This window comes from the organism of the source record quoted next, unplaced genomic scaffold (genome assembly GCF_019419815.1).
Source record: "Pyrus x bretschneideri cultivar Hongxiangsu unplaced genomic scaffold, Pyrus_bretschneideri_v1 Contig33, whole genome shotgun sequence".
Taxonomy (NCBI): Eukaryota; Viridiplantae; Streptophyta; class Magnoliopsida; order Rosales; family Rosaceae; genus Pyrus; species Pyrus x bretschneideri.
The window spans coordinates 2,741,004-2,759,110 of NW_025999646.1; the positions used below are offsets into that span (position 1 = coordinate 2,741,004).

At 37.4% G+C, this 18,107-nt stretch overlaps 2 protein-coding genes across 2 annotated transcripts; both read left to right on the forward strand.

Moving 5' to 3' along the window:
- Positions 1 to 3,791: 3,791 nt before the first annotated feature.
- Positions 3,792 to 9,516, forward strand: LOC103931907 (protein STRUBBELIG-RECEPTOR FAMILY 3-like). The gene is made up of 16 exons (XM_048591442.1): positions 3,792 to 4,349; positions 5,103 to 5,232; positions 5,315 to 5,386; positions 5,524 to 5,589; positions 5,697 to 5,771; positions 5,871 to 5,942; positions 6,026 to 6,097; positions 6,257 to 6,322; positions 6,467 to 6,532; positions 6,751 to 7,115; positions 7,208 to 7,614; positions 7,827 to 8,098; positions 8,220 to 8,349; positions 8,512 to 8,648; positions 8,774 to 8,930; positions 9,200 to 9,516. Exons 1-16 carry the CDS (start codon positions 4,250 to 4,252, stop codon positions 9,260 to 9,262), a joined length of 2,250 nt encoding a protein of 749 aa, XP_048447399.1. The 5' UTR covers positions 3,792 to 4,249; the 3' UTR covers positions 9,263 to 9,516.
- Positions 9,517 to 15,950: 6,434 nt separating this feature from the next.
- LOC125480428 lies at positions 15,951 to 18,107 on the forward strand. Its single transcript, XM_048591307.1, has 8 exons — positions 15,951 to 16,105; positions 16,364 to 16,419; positions 16,755 to 16,813; positions 16,905 to 17,014; positions 17,118 to 17,202; positions 17,284 to 17,336; positions 17,537 to 17,667; positions 17,759 to 18,107. The coding sequence occupies exons 2-8, from the start codon at positions 16,386 to 16,388 to the stop codon at positions 17,977 to 17,979; spliced, it is 693 nt and encodes a 230-aa protein (XP_048447264.1). The 5' UTR covers positions 15,951 to 16,105; positions 16,364 to 16,385; the 3' UTR covers positions 17,980 to 18,107.

Consider the following 18,107-nt stretch of genomic DNA (forward strand, 5'->3'; position numbering starts at 1 on the left):
GTGGAGCCAAATGAACTCACCCTACAAGCGGGGCAAAAAGACCCACCCATCACGTGACAGTACGTATGAGCCCGCTTCCTGGCTCTGATACCATGTAGAATTATCAGAGAGACGGGCCATAGGCCCAACTCCAATAACATCGATACTGTACCCAACTTGGTAATTACCACCTGCACAATCTGTCAGGTGTGAGATTTTATCACAAAATGTCTCAATGTTAGTTGAAGTGGGGTTAAAATATTTAAACTCTTCTTTTTATATTGATACGGTCAATGTGAGACATTTCAACAAAAACATGGTCCTCCCACACCCAAACAAAATAATGCGCATAAATGTTGGTATGTAAACAATTGTGGTTTTGTTCATTTATTTATGGCTGATTTTGCCATGCATGCCAAGGAGATGGTTCGATTAAGAGAGCTTTTATGTTTGGTATATTTGGGCTTGTCAATGTTGTCATGCGAAATGGCAAACAACTGTTTTGGTGAATTTAACATTGGGCTGGTTCGGCCTTGGAGTGAGTTTGGATCAACAAGAAATCGAAGAACATCACCAACCCACATCTAGTCAGAATGATTAATGAGATATGATTTTAGGGTTTGTTTATGGCAAATTCTGGGGTTTGTCGGTCGGGTCACGTAATTGTGCACCCATACAGAAACGTAAAGAAGGGCCCAATGTTGCATTTTCTCCTGTCTCTACTTAACCGTGGTTTTATTATTTTGAAGATTTGTTTAGGATAAATTCTAAGATTTGTTTGTCGGACCACGTGATTATGCAGCTACACATACACGTTAAAGATTTAATATTATCTTTTTCTTCTTGTCCCAACATAAGTTTTTATCCTTGTATTATACTTCAAGCGATCGAACTCTAAGCTAATTACTCCACCCTCCCTCGCCACTTAGATTAACGCCAATGACTTGTTAACCTTCAATCGTTGGTGTGAACCTTCTTTTAAGAAACATATATAAATATACTATACTAATAAAACAATGCTCTAAGTTACGACTTCTGTCATTGTTTTTCTACTTGAATCAGCTAGACTACAAGCTGCTTCGAGACAAGTATGTCTGTGAAGTGTCTATTTCTTTGCTCGTCTCAGGGATAATAATCAAACTCTTGAGGAGAGAGAAAACTGGCCTGTGAAAGGTTTAGCTACTTAAGTGCCATACAGGCTGTTGCTAGTTAAGTTTTGCATTAGGTATTTGCATAATTAGGTGCATTTTTGTTCACCACTCTTAGACGGTGGTGATGCTCTCATTCTATTTATCACTGTTAAATGAGTTAACATTCCGATATTTGCATCTATCCACTATACGTGTTTTTGAAATTTAAACTCATCTAATGATGATAAATAGGATGGTGAACGTCACCATCTCTTAAGGGTGGTGAGCAAAAATATCCTTGGATAATCACATTTCAAGATGTGGAAGAATTCAACGATTGGCTCATTTCTGTGCAAAGCGTGATCTTGAAGCTTAATTATGTGGACCAAAGTTTGCTAAGTTACAATTACAAATGTACCATGCATATATTATTAGATAAAGTCACCAATTATTCAAAGAGTACAATGATTGATTGCTGCGTGCTGTTTGTATCATTGATTAAAATGGATAAAGCATTGGTCAACATATATGGAAGCATAAAGGGATTCCCTGCCCACAAGTCTAACTTTATCTAAAAATTACATTAACCAACGTCAGAAAGATTTTTTAGAATACCGGAATACAGTACGGTATACCAAGTGTAATAATACAATTGGTTGAAAATTTAAAAAAAAATACCAATTAATTGTATCATGACACTTGGCACTTGGTGTATTGAGGCGGTGTTCCCTTCGCACCAAAAAAGTTCTCCAAACATTGGTTGGTCAAAACAATGTTTTTACCTTCTTGTACTCTAGTTCGAATTTTCTTCTCCGTACATTTAATGTAGTATAGAATAAGAATTGCTTGTCAAGAAAACAATTAATATTATAGATTTTTAAGATGACAAGATTGGGCTTTACTAATACTAATAATAGCTGAGTCTTAAGTAAGATACTAAAGCAATTACCTGCATGAAGAATTAGTTAAAGAGGTTGAGATACTCGTTATCAACTCATTTGAGATCATATTAAGCACATTTGAAGCTCTCGGATTAATAAAGCATACATTCACCCTCCATTGATAAGTAGCAAATCGCAAGTTCTCATTTCTCAAATTGCATGTGATCCAATATCCTAGGATTTATACTCAAACGTCTCAGGTTAAAAACTTTCTCTCCTAAATTAGTAATAATTTTAAACTCTTCCCCTTCCTTATCAATAGTAAGTCCTCGCTTCTCAAGTTCTATTGACCAAAACTAAACAAAATAGCGAGAATAAGTGTGATCGCTAATTGTGGCACTCATCATGCATTGGTGCGTGCAGAGAAAATTATGGGTCTCGTCGTGATTGATATCACATGTGGAAGCTGACGTGAGAATCACATGGGTCCTTTGCATGAATTGCATATAAATGGTTGGGATTTGGTGCAATATTATTAACCATCTAACAATAAATTATAAAACAATACGTTCTCTCACCAAGTTAGCATCACAGATTATATTCATACGGAAAATGCTCTTGAGATCATATCTTAGGACCATATTTTGTAAATTAAATGATGCGGTGATTGATTATTGTATTTATTTTTAATGAATTAAATAAATAATCAAATTATCAACCGTCACATCATATAGTCTAAAAATATAACTCTTTAACATCACCCAATTTATAATTATGCACGGTTGAGTCAAAGTTTACCAAAATGAAATTTGAACTCCAAAGCTATTTAAATTATAAAATAACAATGTTGGTAAGGAGAATTATTGACCTACATTGTTATTAAATTCAGATTTCTTACAAAATTAATCCACTACGTAGATAGCAAAGTGTTGTGGGTTTTTACCAAAATTGCTGAGAAAAAGAATTGGGAAGAACTAGAGTCCAAATATTGTCAAAAACCATTTGGTAAATAGGATCGAGCATGTCGGTTTTTTTCCTTCCATCTTTCTTTTCGTGCTTCTTTAGGAACTTAGTTTCCTATATTCAACCCATAGTGTACATGTAATAGGTCTTATGTGATATAAATGTACTTTAAATAGTAGGAAAATCATAAGAGAGATTGTGAAGGAGAGCAACAAGAGATTGTTAGATTTATTCACCATCAGAATTGTATCTTTTTGCTAGTGAAATTTCTTAAACATCGTCAGACCTCGTTAATTTTTGGCGTTGCTTGTATTTTGCTATTTTAAGGTACTTTCGTGTAGATTTTAATTGTTTAAATTCATCATGGTCTATAATATAATTGTTCTAATTGGAGCCGAATTTAGGTTTAAAAAAAGAATTAGACTAAATTTACCTTGAGAACTATGCTTTCTTTGTTTTTTTCAAAACTTCCAAACCTACAAACTTGTTAAGAGGAAAAATTTTCTAGTGTGCCGAGAATATGACCTGATACACTAGGTAGCATAACACAATTGGTTAAATTTGTTTTTTAAATTTTAAACTAATTATATTGTAGCACTTGATGTATCGAAAATACGACCAGCATACTGACGTTAAGAAGATAGAAAAAATTCATTGATTTAGCACAAAATTAGGTTATCTTGAGTATACAAGTGGAGATAAACTTTTAAGAAAAAAAGAACAAGCGCGGGTTCCTAACGGCAATATAATAAGACCTGAAACTGAAAGAATGTCCAAGAAACAAAAACCCAAAGACCAAAAAGAAACGGTTCGATTTTCTTTTTAAATTTTTGAAAAATACGAAACGCATATCTTTGAAAAAGATACATATGAATAGATGTATACAGAGCACTCCCCTATAGCTTTTCTCGAAAAGGCAGAGCTAACTGTTCAACTCACTTTCTCTTTGTTTCTTCTTCCTCAGCTGCTCCTGCTACTTTCTTTTATCTCTCAAACCCCATCAAAAACTTGATTTTTGTTTGCTAATCTCAAGTTATTAGCCAAATTTGAGTTCAGCTCTTCAGTTTTCAGCCCATGGAGTTTCTGAAAATTTGAACTTTTTAGCTGGGTTTTGAAATTTGTAAGCTTTTGTATGAGTTGGGTTTTTGTATTAAAGGGGTTTTCTGTTTGTTTCCTGAGAAAATAAAAGAAAATAAAGGCAGAAAAAAGCTGGGTTTCGTAGTCGAGGGGTTTTCTGTTTGTTTCCTGAGAAAATAAGGAGATTAAAAGGTTGGGTTTTTCTTGGAGCAGCCTAAGATGGTTCGTGTGCAGTGGGAGATACGCATGCAGTTGTTGATTGGGTTGATGCTGATTCTCACTGTGCCAGCTTCTGTTGCACTGACTGATCCTCAAGATGGTAAGTATGAAATTCTCAATTTCTGAGCTGAATTTATATGCTTTGGTAGTCATCTGTTTGTTTCTCGGGCAAATTTGAGCTAAGTAAACTGAAAGAAAAATACTTGAAAATATGATTTGGTAGTCCTCTGTTTATTGGCAAAATTTGAGCTGAATTGAAAGAAAAATACTTGGAATATGCTTTGATAGTCATCTGTTTGTTTCTTGGGAAAATTTGAACTATACTGAGTGCAAAATGCTTGAACATATGCTGTGATAGTGATATGGTTGTTCCTCACGCATGGTGAATTTTTAAGCTTAATACGTGGACAGCACAAACGTAGTGACATGGACATGTGGGACAACATACTGTTAAAACATGAAGAAAGTTAAGGTCCCATCATAAATCAATTGGCGATTTGAGGAGTAGCCCAAATACTTAGAAGCACAAGTAAAGCCCTTTTTTTTTTCGCAATGTGGGATCAACACTCTCAACAATTAGTCCTCTGTTTGTTTATCGGGAAACCTTTAGCTCAACTGCGAGCAAAATGATTAGAATAGATTTTCCCTTTCTTTTTTTTCTTTTTTTTTTTTTTTTTTTTTGTCTCATAATTTGCTGTTTCTGTGTTTATATTTCTTGAAGTCTTGGGGTTTTTCGTATTTCAATGAATGAAGATTCAAACTATTTAAAAACTGTGAACTTTACTCCTGATTTTTAATTGAGTTTGCGAACGTCATGCCCTGAATGATTATGTTGTGCGTTTTTGTCTTTCAGTTATCGCAATGAATAGTTTATTCGTTGCTCTAGGCTACCCTCCTCTTCCAGGGTGGCTTCTTGTTGGAGGAGACCCATGTGGGGATAACTGGCAAGGTGTTGGCTGCGTCTTCTCAAACATAACATCACTGTAGGTTGATTTCCTTCTTTTGTAAATAGTGCAAACTAATCTTTTAAGCCATATGCTCTGAACTATTTATTTGCATTAACAGAAATCTTAATGGAGCCAACTTGGGAGGACAGTTGGGTGATAGTTTGGCACTTTTCGGGTCCATCATAGAAATGTGAGTCTCATTTTCAATTTTCATCGTCATAAAGGGTGGACAAACTGTCTGGCGTTGGCTGCTTGCATTCGCTTGTTTAAATTTATGTACATCTCTATGTGTAATCTTATGAAACTTTGTTCTATTTTATGGACCAGAGATTTCAGCAATAACCATATTGGAGGGAGTATTCCAACATCTTTTCCCCTGACCGTCAGGAACGTGTATGTCTGCACCACAACTCCTTTTTGTTTTGATTGTTTAGCTGTTTGTATATCCTTTTGTGCATGTTTCCTTAACAAAGTTCTATCTTGTATTTCCCCTACTTTAGTTCACTATCAAATAATCAGTTCAATGGAAGCATCCCAGGCGGCGGTTTGTCATCATCAGCGCAGTTGTTGGAATTGTAAGATTCATTCAACAACTGCTTTTCTTGGTGTTGTATTGTTATTTAATATGCTGTCTTGTTCTCATTGCAATATGATATATTCTTATATGCCTTCAGGTCGTTAGACAATAACCATCTTAGTGGAGAAATACCAGATGCCTTTCAACCGCTCACCGTTTTGAATAGATTGTACGACTTTTTCATTGATTCAATCTGTTTTTCCTTTGTTTTACAATTCGTACTTTTGGTCATAACGATATATCATGGTGCAGGGATCTGTCTGGCAATAATTTAAGTGGTCAATTGTGCCCCTCATTGGCAAATTTGTCATCTCTTTCCACATTGTGAGTTATGATGGTGCTTGATATAAATTTTTGGTCTGTTCAAGACTACTTAAGATTTTTGGATAGTGGTGTCCGACATTTTTTAATTTTCAGATTTCTCATCATCTATTTACTATCCGTGCATAATCTCTGCTAACTGTAAGTATTTCTTGAATGCAGGAACTTACAGAACAATAACCTGGTTGGAACCCTTGATGTGTTACAGGATCTTCCCCTACAGGATTTGTAAATTCTTACATCCGTTATAACTTAAATTACTTTGTCTCATGGCCTTTTTTTTGCATGTTTATCTTAATTGGATTTCGTTTTAGTTCACCAACCAATTCGCAGCTCTCTTCAGCAACTCAAAATTGTTATTTTCTGATGTAGGAACATTGAAAACAATTTATTCTCTGGGCCAATACCTCCAAAGTTGCTTGGCATTCCTAATTTCAGGTAAACCTGAGGGACTATAAAATTTCTGGTGGAACCTTCCGCAGAAAAACCATGCATGCTTATATTGTCACCGCTTTCCGTCTCAGTGTATTCATGTTGAATGTTCCTGTTGTTTCTTTTTTTCTTCATTCCTTTGCCAAACTTCCCCAGAAATTACTGAATGCAGTATAGTTTACATCTCTTTCTACTTTTACTAATGCTGACACCTGTGGGTGCAGAAAAGATGGAAATCCTTTCAATACTACTATTATTCCATCGCCTCTATCACCAGCACCTTCGTTCGTAGCCGGGGAACCTACTTCTTCTCAACTACCTCGGCAACAGGCTAATGGTCCTTCTTCGTCAGCAATGCTAACTACTGCTAGAACTAGGAAATTTTTTACAACTAAGACGGTGATGTGGATTGCTATTGGGGGGATTCTAGTAGTTATTGTACTAATTTTATGTGTTCTAGTAAGATGTTTCAAAGGAAGGAGACGGAGCAAGGAAGAAAAGAAGCATGAGATTAGTGCATATAAGATCCCTAAAGTGAATAAGAATTACAGTGAATCGTCACTTCAGGAAGGTGGTCAAATGGAGAAAGGTAACTTAATTTCTATTAGTTTTACTAAAACATAAGTTTCTCTGTTTACATTATATATAAAAGAAAGGTAACTTTCTGAACTTCTTTTACAGTCCCAAAAGAGGCAGTTATGAAACCATTGGATGACTATGGAGTGGACAGCAACAGAGTGGTTGCAGTTCCAAAGCCACAAAAAGAAAAAAATATAGAGGTGGAAAGTTCTGCAGAAAGTTCGATGTATAAGAGGGATCATTCAATTGACATGACAGACGTGAGTGCAGAATTTTTGCCACGACCACCCCCTCCCCCATTTTTCCTTGCCAACAAGGACACTGCAAATTTGGTTGGCCCTGCTAGAGTAACTACAAGCAGGATTCCCATGAAATCGCTGGACCTAAGCTCTGTACAAGTGTTTACTGTTGGATCACTTCAGCAGTATACTAATAGCTTCTCTGAAGAAAATTATATTGGAGCAGGCATGCTTGGCAGTGTTTATAGGATTACGCTTCCTGACCAAAAGGTACGATTCCCTTGATTTTTCGTTAACTTATCTTCTGGAACTACGAACTGGTCATTTGGTCGTGTGGCTTATTTTCCTTTTTACATTAGACTCTGTTTGTTCGTTGGCAGTTGGGGTGATGATGCTGGTTTCTTGATTACTTTGTTTGGCTTCCTCATTTCTTATGTCTCTGCCCTGGCATCTAACCCTTCACATTTTTATTTTTTTTGTAGATTTTGGCTGTCAAGAAACTGGACAGTACAGCATGCACACAGCAGAGCGATGAGGAATTTCTTGATTTAGTGTCTAATATCTCTAAAGCAAAACATGCTAATATCGTGAAACTAATGGGTTACTGTGCTGAGCATGGCCAACGGCTACTTGTGTATGAGTATTGCAGAAACGGGACTCTCCATGATGCACTGCATACTGATGATGAAATCCATCATAAGCTTACATGGAGTGTGCGCATCCGCATTGCACTTGGAGCTGCAAGAGCTCTTGAGTAAGCATAGCAATGACTCAAAACCAAAATCTCCGTACTTTATTATTTTTGACATGTGCACTTGTGCATTGAGCTGGCCTTCCACCTAGGTTATTAATCTTATCTTTTACTTTTGGTATAGGTATTTGCATGAGGCCTGTCAGCCACCCATTGTGCACCATAATTTCAGGTCTGCCAATCTTCTCCTTGATGAGGAGCTTGAAGTACGTGTCTCGGACTGTGGTTTAGCTCCTCTGATATTGTCTCCCTCGGTAAGTCTAGTAACGTTCTGGTTTGAAACCTTGATATTATACTTGCAAGTAATAAGCTGACTTGTTGGGTGGAGCCAGCTCACTGTTGGAGATAAGAGTGCAATTTAAGCTATAAATAGACTTGGCTTAATCTATAGCTGATTTGTGTTCGTTGAATCTCAGATGTCTGGGCACCTCCTCACTACTTATGGTTCTGCTGCCCCGGAATTTGACTCAGGAAGTTATACTCACCAAAGTGATGTCTACAGCTTTGGGGTTGTAATGTTGGAGCTCCTTACAGGGAGGAAGGCCTATGACAGGTTGGCAATTACATCAAGAACTAATATGCGTGTTTCTCGCACCTTTCACGGTTAAGTATGTTTGCCTCAGCTGAACTTTAGCTATCATTCACAATTTTGTCTTCTCTTGTTATTAAAAAATCTAGGTCACGGCCTCGTGGGGAGCAATATTTGGTTAGATGGGCAGTTCCGAAGCTTCATGACATTGATGCATTATCAAGGATGGTTGATCCCTCTCTAAATGGAGGATATACAATGAAGTCTTTATCCCGTTTTGCCGATATCATTTCCTCCTGCGTACAAGTGAGTTTTCTTCGTTCCTTTTACCTCCCACCAACTTTTTGTGTTCTTGCTAGACGATGCTTCAGGAATATAAAACTTAAGAAAACGTACCACTGAAATGTTTACACGGAAGTTTTGTGTGTGTTTTGAGTTAGAGTTCGTATCCAGTTCACATCGGAAGCAACGTATTATTTTCCTTAAGGCAACAATTCAATGTTAAATATTTTCAAGGGCTGCTTGGTGTTCCGTTAAGCGATAAATTCACTTTATATCCAATCTTTCTTGCACAGAGGGAGCCAGAATTCCGGCCACGAATATCTGAAATTGTCCAGGAACTCCTACAAATGGTTTAATCAGAGCCTCCAACCTCCAGCAATCAATCAAATGAGGATAAATTCTTAATCGGAAAACGTTTCAAGTCAGGTGGTGAGCTTGCCCGAGTTGCAAGTTAGGTCTGAAAGGGACTTTGGAGTTGTGTGACGGGTGAAGCAGCAGCAGCATACTTTAGACCTCTTTTGACATAAGTTAGTGTACTCATTTGTTTTCTCTTATCAATGGGAATGTACTGCTAATGTAATTTATTTATTTATTTATTTATTTTTAACAATTTCTGTGTGAATCATGGATTAAAAAATCGCTACGACCAAAATTTAAGAAAATCAGGCATTTGACAATTGAAATGTGGGTACAGCTCTCTGTACTGAGTTTCCATGGAACGTCGCCGAAATTTCGGATAAATATCAAAGCTTCGGTTGAATCTCTCTAAAATGTTAAGAGATTCTGATGAAATATCGGTTGAATTTCTGTTTAAAAGGCTGTTGGGTCTTAGTTGTGACTAGGTTTTAATTTTGAGAGCAATTAGATATATTTAAAGTGGAATTTCGGATACATTTGAAATTCTTTATAAAAACTGATATTTTGAATTTAAGCGTTAAATTATGACTATTAATGATAAAAACTTGTACTCATTTCATAGTAGATTGAATTCCCACCAGCTATTCATTTATACGAGCATGGATATACCCCATCAAGATAGATGAATTTGATGGTTCGATCATTTCGTGTCACCGGACGTGGCCGAACCATGTACGATAAGCGTATGTGTCCCTTTTTATCGTAGTTAATGGGCATGGGTTGATCCAAACCCACTTGTTTTGACCAATACCCATCCTTATTGTTTAGGCTTGGATATGTCTTCGTTCAATATGATTGTGGATCGATTAAGGAACGCATCTCGGTCAAAAGTTTCCCGTCATGAGTGCAATACTTAAGAGGACGGGGCTGGATGCACGACTTAGTTGATTTAGGCCGGATGCACCACTTAGTAAATCTGACAAAGATGCTTCAAACCCTCCACGGATAAAATAACTTACAATTACTGAAACACTAACAGATTAGGACATCTCTCACATGGAATGAGCAAGACCTTTGTGTGGTCTAAAATATATATGGACTTGCACTGGAAAGCTAGGAATTAGAAATAAGCCCAAAACAGAAAGAGTAATGCTAGAGAGACCAAATTTTTAAACCAAATTCGCAAATTAAATGATGTGGTTTTAGGTAATTGGATTATTAATTAAGTGTCGATTAACTTGCTTGTTTCTCATTCGTGACACATCATTTGGTTTGTAATTTTGTTTAAAACATTTGGTCTCCCTAGGATTACTCAAACAAAAATAGGTCTGTAACGTTCGTTGCACTATTCCAAACCCTAGCTAGAATTTATGCATTGTATGGGTGCATATCATTCTTTGCCTTTACATAAGGCAGTCAGGTAGGCCTCATTGTCCCATCTCGCGTCGCCTTTGTAGAATTCATGCTTCCAAGAGCCCAAGGCCGAGGCAAAACGTAAACTACTTAGACCATCTTATCAAAAAGAAGAAAAATTAATTACACATCACTGACTTGAGATTTTATTGACATTCCTGCTTTCTGGCACGTAAAAATCAGTGCCATTGATCATTAGAAAACCAAAAAGGTTAATAATATCACAAGTACTCCAAGTTAAAGCAATAAGTTAATTACCTGATTTGCACACCATCGACTGCCAGTTTTCGAGCCAAGTGTTTGACAGGCAATTCGTCACTTGTTTCCCGTTTTTGCATGCATGGACTCGTAGATGATCGACTCTGGGGCGTCAGATTTTGACGTGGGTTCCCGCATGATTTCTAGAATCGGGGATACATAATATAGCTACTTGACAAAAAAGGGACAAGATCCCACCCTAAGGAATAAATCTTCACCTTTCCTAAACTAGGATTGTACTAGAGTGAAAAACAAGTATTGCCCTAATTCAAACTCTTCAAGTTCAGTGTGTACTGTTATAAAAGAGACTCTGCCCTAATGCACAAAAGTTTTTATTGAGGTCGATTGTTCTGACATCCATTGCGTGAATAGACATCAACGCGCGAGCAGCTCCAAATTTTTTGAGCTGTTGTCACGCCCAATTACCTTGCATAATATGGATGTGCATCCTGGGCCGGTACCACAGGATCAGCTGCAGGGGCCACCAGAGGACCAGCCAGAGGGGCCGAATGCCGCAGCTAATGTCCCTGGAGATAATGAAGGGGACACACTTCTTTCAGTTCATCGCGACTCAAACTTGCGACAGTTTATGTTTGCGTTGGACTTGGGGCTGTTTGACAGTGTGCAACAGTTGGAGATTCTCATTAGAGATATCTTTACCACCCTATATAACTTGCGTGGATGGCGGATTCCAGACGACTTGACATGTGTGTACTCTTCCCAGTTATTTGGAGGAGACACATACACTACGGGTCAGGCTATGGTATTGGAATGGCAAGTCTTTCGTCAGCTCATCCGATACATGGTTACTGATGATTATATCTTCGGTAGAACTGTTCCGTTCTATAGAATTTTGCTGACCGGGATGCCAGAGAACGAGGAAGTGTCAATATCAGGCCTTTTGACATCTTTAGCGCAGAACAATATATGCTCACACAAATGTATTCGCCGGAGGACGGGCCGCCTCCATTGCAGCATGCCTTTTCCTACAAACTGTCTCTCCCTGGAATCCTAGGCATCTACGAATATCCTAGGGATCACGTGGTCAACATTCCTCAGGAGGATGTTGAGCGTGGTCTGCAGTGTGTCTTCTGTTCGGATATTGGTCCCAATATTAACAATAATATTGATCCGAACATTGACAACGTTGGTTTCGCTTTTGCTGGTGAAGGTGGGGACGGGCAGCAGGGCCAGCAACAAGAGGAGAATGATGCAGCGAATGTCCCTGGAGTTAACGAAGGGGACAGGCTTATTTCAGTTGATCTCAACTCGAACGTGTGGCAGTTTTTGTTTATGTTGGACCTGACGCTGTTTGGCAGTGTGCAAGAGTTGGAGATTCTCATTGCAACTACCTGTAGGTGCCTATATAACCTCCGTGGATGGCGGATTCCTGACGACTGGACAATTGTGTACTCTCCTGGGTTATTAGGAGGAGACCGATACACCAGGGAGCAGGCTATGGAACTGACATGGCCAGCCTTTTGTGAGCTCATCCGGTACGTGGTTATGGATGACTTTTTCCATGCTAGACTTGTTCCGTTCCGTAGAGTTTTTCCAAGCGGAGAGACGAGATTTCGAGGAGATGTCAATGTCAGGCCTTTTGACATCGATCGCGCTGAACAATATATGCTCGCACGCATGTACGTGCAATTAGACGGGGAGCAGCCTCTGCCCGGGCCTCCATTGCTGCATGCATTTTCCTACATATTCTTTTCCCCTGGAAATCAAGGCCACACAGAATTGCCGAGGGATGACGTGGTCAACAATATGCCTCTGGAGCATGTTGAGCAAAATCTGCAGGCTGTCTTGTGCCGGGATATGGATCTTCTATACATTCAAAATATTAACGTTAACAATATTGATTGGCCGGAGGCGGTTGAGTTTGCCGGTGCAGCAGGAGATGAGGCGGCGGAGTTTGCTGGTGCGGAAGTGGAGGCGGAAAGCGTGGGTTCGAGTTAATAGTCCACCAATATAGAGTAAGCGCGGGTTGTAGAACTGGCTATTATTAGGTTAATTTTAGGATATATATTTTTTTTAATTTCGATTTTTGGATTGAGCTCAAATTTTTATAATAAATATTCAACCCACTGCCATTATTTCAATTTAATTGACGCAACAGAACATAAGATAGATTGATCAAGAAACATTCATCAGTCCGGAATTCAAGAGAAAATAGAGCTAATTGTAACGTTTTATTAAATTAATTGGACAGGAAAGATTAAGATATAGATATGGGGAGTGGAGATTAATAGTATAGGGACATCTCGTTGGAAAGTCAGAGTCGGAATAACCCAAAACAGGTCTGATGCCTGATATCAAACCCCAAAATTTATGCATCGTAGTATGCTTGTATGAGTACATGAGTTTGCCTTTATTCATATGATTTCTCAATCAATTAATTCTTCAATTACTAAAAACCTAAGGGAAGTTTTATTTGAACTCATCTAACATATTTCTACACCTAACTTAAATTTTAAATATGACTTTGTCTTTTTATCCTATTGCATAATTACCATTAAGTACAAAATGAAACTAACAATAAAACTAAAATTTATTAACAAACCCATACCCAATAATCAAAACTATTATCACCGAATCTTTATCCTCCATTCATTCTAGCTAAAACTCTAAGACGTTCTCTTGAGAAAGACAAGCTCTTTTTGAACGATGGAGATGATCATTTTGAAGTTTTAAATCCTCCAACTAAGGTATGAATCGATTTATGCAAATTTTTTTTTGTTTGATTTCACAATCAACCCCTTTTTCAAAGCATAATTACTAGCAGAAACATATATAGGATTTAAAATTTTAAAGTCTAGCTACTTGTGTGAATATCACGCTTTCTTTTCGTTTCATTCATGAAGGGTGGAGGCTATACTTTGCTTGTAGTTCTGATGGCAGTGCATAGCAGCAATATAGCGATTGTCCTTGAATTTGAAGGTGTTGAGTGCCTTCTATCTGGTGAAACAAATGTATGTATGTAGTCTCCAAAAGCTTCCCCGTCTTCCGCTTGTTTCAATTAGTCATAATTTAATTCAGTTGTTGGATGTCGAAAATGTTTCAATTTCATGAAAATATAGGGACGTGAAGTATGTTTGTAGCATAGAAAAACATGCCTTCAATTTCAAAGGTGAATTTTTTATCTTGATTATGATAATTAAAACATAATCTTGTTTTAATTACAAGATTATTGGGTTTTGTTATCGTCATGTAATGGGAAGATGGCGTGCCTCTACTTCTCTTCAAATTCATGTAGGCCTTGCAAGGCTCTTACCTCTCAGATGTGAGACTTTATGAAATGTTTTGAGTGGAAGGCAAAGAGTTTCAAATAATTTTTGTCTTATCCGACTATAATTAGGAAAAATTCAATGAACACTTCCAAGTGCTTGTCATGGCTGATAGTGCTCATCTTCATAAAAGATTGAGTGACATGTATCGCATAAAATGAGCTCCGATACATTGATTTTGGGTTTTTATTTTCTAAATGGGTGTAAAGATAAACTTATATTTTGGATTGAGTTTGTGAGGGTAGTTTAAGTAGTAAATTGGGTTTAAAGAAAAATTAAGAATTCAGTTAAAAGTAATATGGGTGTGAAGAGTAAGTTCGGTATAGAGAGAGATTATATGGGTTCAAATAAAATTTCTCAAAATCTAATCTTTGGTGTGTTTTATTTTTCGTGAAATTCTTCATTCTACAATGTTTTTGATAGCTTATGGTGCATTTATATACACATGTGGAATTTTCCGTACAAGAAATAATAACTTACGATTACAAATAATACAATTATGAACAAGGCTCCTAAACTTAAGGAAAGCTGGTTCCCTTATTTAACACGCCATCTTTATTATGCTCGCGCAAACTTGACGATCGAGAGAAGACAAGTTTGAACCGGACAAAGAGGAACAGTTGCTTGGAGAGTTCTTTGGTGAGACTATTTGCGGGTTGATTCAGAGAAGGCATGAAGAACACTTTCTGCATTCCAAGTTTGACACATGAACAAAATGATAATCTAATTCAATATGCTTAGTGGAAGCATGGAACAACTGATAAATTTTGTAGGCCGAAACATGATCTACCATCAATATTGTTTTGTCATATGACCTATGTGGGATCATATTCTCCAACATGCGCCCCTCACGAGTGGTTCCACATGGGGTCACAAGAGAAACCAATTCTTACATAAGGAACTGATCAAGTAATTACTGGAACTAACTTCAATCTTCGAAAGCCCAACTTTAGGAAGCATTTGAGCCCATGCCGTGTCAATAGAATAACCTGCTCTGGTACCATGATAAACTTGGTAGACTCAAGCATAGTTCACCACCAATATCACCGATATTAATCCAACTTAACCATCTGTTACTAGGTATTTGAGTTTTATCACAGAAGACTTCAGTGATATTAGGAGTGAAAACTCTCATATATTTATTGTATATTATTTTGTTATAAGATTGATATGGGATCCTATCCTCCAACAATAACGAATTTATCACCATATAAGTGCACTTCCCGAAGTACACAGGTCAGCAAGGTTGCGGAGAAGTACAATTCCCAAAGTGACTACGAAACCCAAATGGATTCTCTACACATGCATAAGCTAAATCACGATACGTTGATTCGGCACTGGAGCGAACACCATAGGTGCTTAGTACATCTCCATACAATATGAGATTAGGTCCGTGATTCTTTATTACCTTGCCGTACATATATATTGATGTTGTAATGTGTCGTAGTTTGAAAATTTGCATGGAACGACAATCATCTCTAATATGAATTAAAAATTGGGATATGAATTAGCAGCGTGAAAATAAAAAAGACGTTAGCCTTTTTGCATTACCATGTGTCTTATTTCTGTTGTTTCGTACTTATAATTTCTCCAGGATAAGAAGGTTTAGGGTTTCTTTTAAAAATGCATCACAGCCGCTGATTTTTATCTATAAAAATAAGTGGTTGAGATTTGATTAAATCGGATCATGAGCACAATATCCCATAGCCTAGCCAGCTTCGTGGTCGGTTGCAACACCCGGAATAAAAGAAGAGGAACGTATTAGGATATAAATAGTGATAAGATGTAGTAGAGACCTCGCGTTGTCAGAGAAGGGAAAGAAAAAAGACACAGAGAAGAGACCTTGAGTTTGAAACTCGGAATTGGACATAACCTGCAGAACAGGTCTGTTGCCCAATATCAAACCCTAAATTTATGTATCGTATGTGTACGAGTATATGATTGCCTTCATATATATGATTCCCTCGATCCCTCTTCGGTTGATTTGGACCCTCTGTTAATTTTTCCAGTTTGAATTCTTTCATTGCCAAAACCCTAGTCGATCCCTTTTTTGTCTTTGATATATTTTATTTTCTTTCTGAAATTATTCGTCCCACTACTTATTTCTTGCCGTAACTTATTTCGCTGTTTGAAAATTTGCAGGCAACGACAATCCTAACCCGATATGGCACAGAGCTCTTTTGCCGAATATGCTCGGGGTTGGTTGGTTTGTTTTGTTTTTTTGACTAGTTACCAATATAATATATGTAATACTCATGTGCCGATTTTGGTTTTTTCTCTTTCTTTTTTTAAATAAATATTTGGTGGTAATTTTGAATGTTTAGTTTGAGTTTTGTTCCTCTTTGAATTGTAAATTTATAAGTTGCTTATTGATTAAAGTTCGTTTATTAAAACACAAAAAACAAAACAAAACAAAACAAGAAAATGGAAATTAAGATTGGTGCTTCTGTTTGGTGTGAATTTTGGAAATTCGTGATTAGTTTTCTTTCTCAAATATATCTGTATTCTTCCAAATTTTTTTTTGGGATTATAGGAAACTTTGCGGTTTCAAGGACCATTATTGAGTTAGAGCCTTGGAAAGCCAGAGGATGGGTAATAATTTCACTCAATCTATTTCCTACGATGAATTCTGTGGATGAACTATGTTTTGATTTAACCTGCATGCATGTGGTTTGCGGAGAAGGGTGGGATATTTGAGAAGTTGCAGGAGACTGCCGTGAAGGACAATGTGAAGGCTTGGATTGAGGCGAGGCCTGACATTCTTGACAAGGAGATAGCCATGAGAAAGATGGAGTTAGTTGCCAATTCCCCTTGTTCTTTTTTGTTATCATGACTTGTATATTGCTTCAATGGATTGGGATTGTTGTTTTAATATTCATGCTTTTGATATGTTCAGACCATATTTTAAGAGATGCAAACGTGAACTTCGTGCTTGTCCAGAAGCTAGGGAATTGAGGCAAAAACGTCCAAACTTTGTCCCAGTAGGAATTTATATTTTAGCTACTTCCCATGCGTTCATTCATTTGATAATATACTATATTCTAATTTGTGATCTCATGCAGGTGATTGTGGAGAAGCATGGAAGGAGTGACATTCCTGACATTGAGTTGGTGAAGTTAGTTTCCAATTCCCTTTTGCTTTAGTGATCTTTATTTTGATTGTTACCATGGAGTCGTCGTTTATGCTTTTGGTATATGTTCGGAAATTTATCGGAAAAAGAAAGAAGACCAGTTGCCTTCATAGTTCCTTGTCCTAAATTAATGAAGGGGTTCTCTTCTCACAATTTTATTGCATATTCTGTATTTTTGTCTGCAGATTCAATGTCCATGGTGAGCTGCCACTTGGGGAATTTGTTTATTATATTCGGGGACGGATCGGGTGGCTCAACGTAGACAACATAGACAAGCCTATATTTGTCTCTTTTAAGAACACAGAACCTCCAGCTGGTGAGTTTCCACTCGTTTTTATTTAATATATCACCTTGTTCCCAAAGTTAAAACTGTGATTGTGGTTATAACTCTTCGAATATTGTTATAGGTGCCTTGATGTCTGAAGTCGATGTGGAAAACAAGGGTGAAGATGGATTTCTTCACGTGACCTACAGTGGAGAAGGGAATGCCCCTGAATCCATCAATCATGAGCAAGAATGGAGAGAGAAGACAATGCCTGGACCTGACTTATTGTTGCGGAGAGGGAGAGGGCTTGGTGTGAAGACAATGCGGGAGCTCTCTCAGTCATTGATTCGACTACATGCTTAGTCATTTTAGTTTTAAATCCTGCTTAGTAATTATGTTTATGTCTAATTCTGGTTATGTGCCAAGACGAGGAAGAGGTGTTTTGAGTCTGTACTTTTGCTAAATCTACAAAACTTTCCCCATACATAATC